The following is a 9,056-nucleotide window of genomic DNA, read 5'->3' as shown; positions in this document are numbered from 1 at the left end:
AGTTACAATAAAATACCGGACCGGATCAAACAACTGACATTATTTGTCAGGAATACAGCTTCCAGAGACGCAAAACCAACAAGGAGTCTAGTCCCTAAGATGGCCCAAGGCTGTTGTTTTTGCTTGCCCCGCTCCACTGTTCCGTTCAAGGCACAGGCGTGAGCACGCCAGGCCGACACCGCTTTCTCAATGCGCCCGTTTCTACGTGCCGGGGCTAAGCCAGCCTAGCCAGCGCTCAGCGATGGGGCGGCGGGGGGGCGACACGCCGAGTCCTATCACGTGGGAGCCGGGCAGGGCCAGGCGCTGGGACTCCCGAGTTCCCCTTGCCGGACTCCGCCTTTAGCAAACACTCGGCCCGAGCGTGTGGAAACGGGCGGTTATTGGTGGCTGCGCACGTCCCTCTCGCTCGCCCGGCCACATTATAAAAGGGGCGCGAGTCCCTTTGTCTTGCAGAGCTCGGTTCTTGCTTCAACAGTGTTTGAACGGAACCAGCTCCACCGCCTCGCTTGCTTCTCCGCAGAGGACCATTCCCTCTTCCCCTCTGTCTCCGTGCTTGGGTTGACCTAGAGCGCGACTGCGAGCCGTGCCTCCGGCCCCCGATCGAACCGGCAGGATACCCCTTCGCTGCGCCTCCCGGGAGCCATGGAATCGCAGGTCCGCCAGAATTACCACCGCGACTCCGAAGCTGCGATCAACCGCATGGTCAACATGGAGATGTACGCCAGCTACGTCTACCTGTCCATGGTGAGTGAGGACCTGCGGGGGTGTCTGTGTGGACAGGCGAGCTTTCCCCAAATAGGCGCCCTTTAGATGTGTTGCATTACAGATTCCATCATCCCCAACCAGCGGGGGGGGGAGTCCAATACATCTGGAGGGTGCCAACTTGGAGAAGGCTCGTACCGGGGGTTACAGCCCCCGAATCACTAGGAAGGCCCCCCCCCCAATTCCTTGTCTCGCTTAACCCTTGTTGCTCCAACTTTTGCTCCAACTCTGTCTTGGTCCTGTCCTCTGGGAAAAGGCAGCATGGCTCGAGAAGGACCCAGGAGTTCTGGAGAGGATCCCAACTCATGAGCTCCTCTCCCTTTTAGTTTACCATCTCAAATCCCCCTTGGTAGGAATCCTATTTCCATGACTTGAGTTTCCTTCCAGCTAGAAAGAGGGGAAAATAAACCCCAACAACCCAGTAGCAGGCCTGTCTCCAGACAGTTCTGGTTACTTTCTTTGGCTTGAAACGAACACGCTTGGTTACTTTATGCCAGTAGCTCAGCAGAAGAACAGAGAAGGCTTAGCTGTTAATCTCACCCATCCCCTTCCTGTTCTCTAAGTATACTATCTCAAGGGGGGTCAGTCTGCATCACATCCCCTTCCTCTGCTTGCCTGCCATAGTCGCTCATCTGCCTGCTCACACAATGTCTCTTCTGTTTTAGAATGTCCTGTTCCATTCCCGCTTTGCTGCCCGCACCATCCTGGCTTTGCCTTGGTGCGTTTGGGCCATGTCTTGGGTGGATCAGCACATGTGGGAAGCAGAGATAAGGGTGGGGAGTGACTAGGGGTGACTAGGGTGGGGAGATAAAACATTCCATTGCAGTTCTATCCCCACACCTTCCCTCCCTGATCCTAAACTCCCTTTCCCTACCATATAATCTCCACTTGCCCTACTTAGAATCATAGAATAGTAGGGTTGGAAGGGGCCTACAAGGCCATCGAGTCCAACCCCCTGCTCAATGCAGGAATCTAAGCCAGAGCATCCCTGACAGATGGCTGTCCAGCCTCATCTTGAATGCCTCCAGTGTGGGAGAGCCCACCACCTATACTTCAAGTATAGGAAGTGTGTGTGTGTGCGCGCGTGTGTGTGTGTGAGAGAGAGAGCTTCTGTTATCAAACATAATGATGAATTTATAAGAACATAAAAAGAGCCATGCTGGGTCAGACCAAGGGTCCATCTAGTCCAGCATTCTGTTCACACAGTGGCCAACCAGCTGTCGACCAGGAACCCACAAACAGGGCATGAACACAACAGCACCCTCCCACCCATGTTCCCCAGCAACTGGTATACATAGGCTCACTGCCTCTGGTACTGGAGGTAGCACATAGCCCTCAAAACTAGTAAATGTTGATAGCCTTTTCCTCCAGGAATTTGTCCAACCCCCTTATAAGAACATAAGAAGAGCCATGCTGGATCAGGAATTTAACAACTCTTCTTTCCATAGGGGCAAAATCCTGTGTGTGTTTAGACAGAAAAAAGTCCTACAAGTTGTAGGACTTATTTCTGTCTAAACACGCATAGGATTGCACCCCAAGTCTATTTCTTTCTGATACCCATGACCATGTAGCAAATGGACTGTGTGTGTGTGTGTGTGTGACACACACACACACTGGCTCATGTTTCTTTCATCCAAACTTCCCGTCTGGTCTTCAGCCCATCCCAGGTTCCATCTGACTTAAACCTTAATTAAGAGGGTACCTTTTGTACCCAGAGCATTTTGTTCAACTGTTCCCTACCTGCACGTTGCTCTTCACACCTACATTTCCCCCTTCTGCTCCCCTCTGCCCCACCCTTCCTCCTTACCAGTGATAATGGCCATGCTGGCTGGGGGGATGCTAGAAGGTGTAGTCCAACACTGTCTGAATGGGAGCAGCTTAGGGAAGGTTGCTTTCTAGTCCAAGTTAACCCAGTCTTGAATCAAGAGCATTGAACCAAACGTCAGTGTGGTGTCCATTCAGTATTTTTATTCTCCGCCTCTGCCACAATAACATGTATGCATCATATACCTTCCAAACTTGGAAGAAGTACAGATTCTCCAGTAGAAACTTGTGTGTTCTTGTTCCGTGCTATATTTTTTACTCAATCTCTCTCTCTCTCATGTGCATGTGTGTGGGTACACACACACACACACACACACACACACTGCAATAGTAGTTATGCCAAATCAATGGATTCCTGGTCGTTTCTGCTCTTTTTTTTTTCTTTTTCTGGCTGTATGGATGTACATATAACATCATGGAATTGGCAAAAGGCTATAGTGTCTGTTGAATGGGGAAACCCATTCTTCCCTTCTAGCGTCAAGACAGCTTGCTTACCTTTACTTTATCTCTCTTCCGCAACAAGAGAAAATAATCTCATAAACAAATTACAGGGGCAACGCAGACAAACCAGGGGTGAATTTGTTGTGTGTCTGTTTGTTTTTAAACTCTGCTAACACAGCAGAGTTTTAAATGAGGTGTTCCTGTGAAGTGGGCACCTCCTGAACAGTTCTTATTTTCTTTGGCTTTCTAACAAACTGCAGACAGAAGACTTCTCTCTGTGTTGATGGGTCTGGAACATGGCTTGCTGGGAGCCATTTTGTGCAGGCCCACAACAAACTTGTTTTGACCCAAGGCCAAAGCACTTGGAATCTCCCCAGAACTTGTGGTTGCTTTTTTGTTTTGGAACTTGCAAAGTTTTGAGGCCCTGTGTGAACATCCTCTTTTATCACTCTTCACTCAGTAGATCTGTTACGCTTATCAGCACTACTTCATCTCTCTCTCTCTCTTTTTAGGTCAGTAGAGATCTATTTTGCCCATTTGTCCTTCCTGAATCCAGTTCAGCTCTCTAACCCAGGGATGGACAGACTTCAGATGGGATTTACTTTTTTTTTGTTTTGATTAGAACCCCAAAGTCCAGCAACCAGGGCCAGATGCAAAATAGTGGCTCAGGCAGGTGGGGACACACTAAGAATTAAGGAAGAGGGTACCTTTGTGCTCAACCTGGGAATTTGTGATCAGTACCAGAACCAACCTTACAAATCCTTTCACACAAAAATCCATTCCTAGTTCCTGCTGCCCTACAAGTGTTCTTGTGGGGGGAATGCTTTAGAGTTATTCATATTGTTATTATTTAAATTCTGTCATCTTTTGGCCCAAATAGCAACCCCCCCAGCTAACTTACAATTAACATTTAAAACAATCTAAAAGCTTTAAAAAATTGAAAACCTTAAAAACATCACCACTAGCAGAATTAAGAGTAGGAGAGAATCTTAAAAACAGAGTGCAGAGCTAATAAATTTAAAATACTAAAAAGCCATACAGAACAAAGAAGTTTTAACAGCCTGCATAGAACTGAACAAAGAAGGGGCCAACTGTACTTCCTTTGGGAAAGGGGGTTACACAGGTGGGGTGCCGCCACAGAGAAGGCCCTGTCCTGTGTTCCCACCAGCCTAGCCTCTCTTGGTGGTGGGGCATACAGAGTCAGAAACACTGGCTGATCTCCTGGAAATTGCCCAGTAGATCCTGATCCATCTTCTGCCTGCTCTGTTCCAGCCAACATGGCCACCAATGTCGTCCATGTCTCTTTCTCTTCCCGTCTGCAGTCTTCCTACTTTGACCGGGATGATGTTGCCCTTCACCACGTCTCCAGCTTCTTCCGGTCACAGTCACACGAGGAACGGGAGCACGCCGAGAAGCTGCTGAAGTTCCAGAGCCAGCGTGGCGGCCGCCTCCTTCTGCAGGATATCAAGGTACAGCAAGGTGGAAATAGAAGCAGTGGGCAAGCTCAGAGCCAAGCTGGGCAGGGACACGCCTTTTCTCCCTCCTGCCCAGTGGCCTGCCAGGGAAGGGACAATTACTCTGAACTGAGCGATTGCAGAGGCCTTCTGAAATTGGGCCAAGGGCTGCATGCAGGATGAGGGCCGCAGGTTGCCCACCCCCACTGTAAGACTAATAATCTTACTATACTCCACCTTGGGAAGCCCCTGTTCTCTGGGGTGGTGGGCAAGATCTCGTAGGGGAGCCTTCCCCCAGCTTGGTGCCCTCCAGATGTGTTGGGATTACAGCTCCCATCATCCCCAGACAGTAAAGCCGTGGTGTCTGGGGAAGGACTGTCCAGCACATCCACTATGGCAAAAGGCTGTAGTGGGGGGTGTTGATGGCAATTAATGTACAGCAGGCCTCCCTGGCTGGTTGAGGCTTGTGTCTGCAGGCCTGCTGGACCCCATGCTAAGCTTGCATGGTCCTCCGCTCCCATCGATACTTGGGAGGAGCCAGTTTGTGAACTGGGCAACAGTGAGTTCGACTCCCACCTCCAACCTCGGTGAAGTCACCATTCCAGGAATAACAGCTGCCCATCTTTAAAAGGGGTTGTTTCAAAACGTAGCCTGTTGCTTCCTCTCGGCAGAAGCCGGAAAGGGATGCTTGGGGCACGACCCTTGATGCCATGGAGGCAGCCCTGCAGCTGGAGAAGAGCGTGAACCAGGCCCTTCTGGACCTGCACCGGCTGGCAAACGACCATGGAGACCCGCATGTGAGTATTATGGGTGCTGGTAGGGTTGGGTTGGGAACGACACTGTTGTGTCAATGATCCAGGTATATATGTAATACATATACACTCTCTCTCACAGTGAAATGGGCAGGGACACTGTTGTGCTCCTGTTATTGTTGGACTCCAGATCCCATCAGTCCCAGCCAGCTTGGCCTGTGGTTGAGGTTAATGGGGGTTGTAGTCCAACAACATCCCGGGGTTCACAGGTTCCCCACCCCCTTTTTTCTGTCAAGGGCAGCACTTCCTCAGGGATAGACAGAGTCTGAACGGATCGCTTGCAAAGGCCTTCTGGAATTGGGCCAAGGGCTACATGCAGGATGAGGGCTGCAGGTTGCCCACCCCTGCTGTAAGACTCTAATAGTCTTACCATAGTCCTCCTGGGCAGAAATAGCTGGGTAGGATGCTCTCTTCAGACAATGGCGGCAGCATCCATACCCTGTGCAAAGGATTATGAGGATGTCACTATTTTCTTTCTGGGGGAGGGGGCAGGGGGCAAAGAAAAGAATAAAACTTCTCATGCAGTGCTCTCTATGAGCCAGTTCATATTTCATGCTGCAATTCCTGGGCTGTTTAACCGAGGGATTGCCGTGGGCAAGTGGGTTGTTTTGTGATGTGCAAACCTGTAAACTCTGGGTTGTTGATGGGTTAACTCTGGGTTGTTTAACCCAACAACCAAACCACACATCACAAAACAACCCAGGAATGAGGTGTTCCTGGGTTAATTGAAAGTGCAAACAATGAATGTGTGGGATGTAGTGCGCTTGTCGCTCCCTGGCAGTTCCTGGGTTAAACAACCCAGGAATTGCAGTGTGACATGAGAACAGGGTCTAAGTATGGTCCTCTGAATAAGTACAGTGGCTTTTATAAGAGTAATTTAACCTTATCACTGTTCCAGTGGGAACCCCTTCTCAGAGAACCGCCTTCAGGAGTAACCCAATTAGGAGTAACTAATTGGGATGGTTTGGGTGTGGTGGGGGGTTTGCATGTGTCTCAGGTTCTTGAAATAGACACGGATCCCTGCTACCAGCACCTTATCCCATTCTCTGTGTGTCTCTCTTCCCAGCTCTGTGACTTCTTGGAAACTCACTATCTCGATGAGCAAGTCAAAGCCATCAAAGTCCTGGGTGACTACATCACCAACCTCCGTCGGCTGGCATCAGCCCAGGGGGGGCTTGGAGAATACCTCTTCGATAAGCACACCCTCGGAGAGAGCAGCAGCTAATTGTCTCCCCCTCTCCTATTTCTGGGAACACTCCCTTTGTGAACCCACAGAAACTGACCCACTTCCACCACAGTTGCCACGCCCCAGTCAAGGAGGGTTGCACCTGCCAACTCCCAGTTGGCATGTTCCCAATAAACAAGGGTTCACCAGTTTATACTTGGCTCTGTTCTTTCTGTGTGTGTGTATGCATGTGTATTTTTTTTTAAGGGTGAAGGAAAGCTGGCTACTTCCAAATGAGGGGTTTTGTAAGGCCATATGGAAGGAGATGTAACCACTTAAAGGCGAACTCTTTAGGTAGTCCTCTAGCTCAGCCTTCCTCAACCTGGTGCCCTCCAGATGTTTTAGACTCCCATCAGCATGGCCAATGGTCAGGGATGTTGGGAGTTGTAGTCCAAAACATCTGGAAGGCACCAGGTTGGAGAAGGCTACTCTAGCACAGGGGTGTGCAGAAAGTAGATCTCCAGATGTTTGGGGCTTCAACTCCCAGCATTGCTGATCTTTGGCCATGCTGGCAGAGGCTTCTGGGAGTTGAAGTCCAAAACATCTGGAGATCTACCTCCTGCTGTAGCAATTATTAAGACGTTACATTGCAGAACTCATTGTGGGGAGGGAACAGCTGGCTGGGCATAGATCCTTCTCTCAGATCTGGTCCACACATGCAGCAGAAGGAGAGGGTGGCATGCTGAAGTGGAAGAATAGACAGTACCATTTTAGGGGCATGTGCTACATATTGTTAAGGAAATACCCAAGGCAGGTTAGGTTGAACAGTCAGAAATTTATTAAAGCACATCACAGCTGTGGGAGAGACAGACGAAACTGTATCTCTCCCCGCAAAAGAAAACAGGATGCATTTATACATACTAAAGTTGGAGAACCAAGAAAAAAATACTACGCGTGCTCAGAAACCAGTTAGTAAGCACAGTCTTATCTGTCGAGCCGCCTTCTTATCTTTAGGGATGAGTTACTTTGATGGATAGGAATTTCTTGCTTATGAGCAAGTTACAATTACCTTTTCATGGTTACACACACATACACACAACCCCATCAGGCACCTCGCCTGAGCCAAACTACTTACAAGGCCTAGTCAGGCCTACCTTCACAACCTCTGAACCTTTCCAATGTTGAAACAACAACTGCCTGCAAGAAGAAGCTAGTGAGGAGCATGCTTGCCTAGTCTTCCCCCCCCCCCCCGATGTTCGTAGGTTTTTACTTTGCAGGGAGCTTATTTTACAGGGGAGGTGGTATTAAAAAATGTGAAACACACTCCTGCAGTCTGAAAACATAACAGTATAATCCAGTGGAGGCTGGTGGCTTCAATGTTAGTGGGGGGGTGAATCCACTCAGGGTTTCAGTCAGAACTCTAAAGAAGCTATCCAAGGTGATTCGCTGCCCCAGTGACATTGGAGCAGCTTGGTCAGCTCCTTTACAGTTCTGACTGAAACCTGGAGCGGATCCACCGCCCCACTGACATTGGAGCAACCAGCCTCCACTGGTGCAATCTACTGCCTTGGGATTCTAGTGCCCTAGTCTGAGAGCAGACCCCAGCCTTAGAGCCAGTGATGTGGTGGTAAACTTTGACGTGCAGGCACTCATCATGAAAAACCCAATAGCCATGCCACCAAGGAGAGCGCCAAAATTGGGGCCATTGCATTGATCCCTCTCTCTCTCTATTAGTAGATAGAGGTTTTTTTAAGCGAATGGAAATTATCCAAGAGCAAGCTACCCCAAAATACTTTGCATCACAACAAGGGTTGCTCCCAACAATATACTGTTGCTAGGAAAATCAATTTCCCCTCCCATGAAGATTGCAGCTAGGCTCAGAGAGATCGGGAAAGGCTAAGGGATTGGCAGATGACATCATATTCCCTGCTAATCAAAAGGCCCCAGCACTTTGACCCTGTGAGCCCTGGGTCCGCTACACCATTGCCTAGAGCACGGCAACCTCTGCCTCTTGGCCAGTGAGATGCTGCAAGCACAGTAGCCTGCACTAATGTGAGTGTAAGGAGGCAAACTGCACCAACCCTACTTTTTCACTGTTGCCCTAGGCTGCAAATTCAGGCAGCCGTTAGTTCCTTTGAACTGAGACACCTCAGTGAAAGGAAGCAAACAGACTTCAAAAGGGATAACATAAATCATTCCACCCATGGCTGCGCTTGAGAGATAACAGCCCTGCTCTTGCTGGCTACAGTGGCTCTTGCCCAATTGGAGTCCTGCTGCAACCAATAACTTGAAAGCAACGTCGGCTTTCCTTGGACATTTGCCAAAACGGTTGCAGAATCAAGAAAAGAACTGCATGTCCAAAAGTCTACTGGCAGTCTGTTGATAGCCTATTTCACATGTTGACGCAGTAGGAAGGGCCCAACTATATACGTAATTACATCAGACCTATGTGCATTTAAAGCTGGATCTGTCCTACTCATGCAGAAAATGCAGGATCCAATTTTAACAGCAAACAGGCTGCGCATGGGATGCTGAACTCTTCAAACTCCACAACAACCTTTTAGGGCTAGTGGGCACATTTGGAATTTTGAGAGAAAG

At 49.2% G+C, this 9,056-nt stretch overlaps 1 protein-coding gene across 1 annotated transcript; it reads left to right on the top strand.

Moving 5' to 3' along the window:
• Positions 1-451: 451 nt before the first annotated feature.
• Positions 452-6,672, top strand: LOC146341992 (ferritin heavy chain A-like). The gene is made up of 4 exons (XM_084805418.1): positions 452-744; positions 4,350-4,496; positions 5,153-5,278; positions 6,360-6,672. The coding sequence occupies exons 1-4, from the start codon at positions 643-645 to the stop codon at positions 6,516-6,518; spliced, it is 534 nt and encodes a 177-aa protein (XP_084661544.1). The 5' UTR covers positions 452-642; the 3' UTR covers positions 6,519-6,672.
• The last annotated feature ends 2,384 nt before the right edge of the window (positions 6,673-9,056 follow it).

This window comes from Heloderma suspectum, chromosome 6, assembly GCF_057233095.1.
Source record: "Heloderma suspectum isolate Gila_16-S chromosome 6, 16-S_ref, whole genome shotgun sequence".
Classification (NCBI taxonomy): domain Eukaryota; kingdom Metazoa; phylum Chordata; class Lepidosauria; order Squamata; family Helodermatidae; genus Heloderma; species Heloderma suspectum.
Note: the sequence above shows the minus strand (reverse complement) of the source record. Positions and strands in the feature narration are given on the sequence as shown.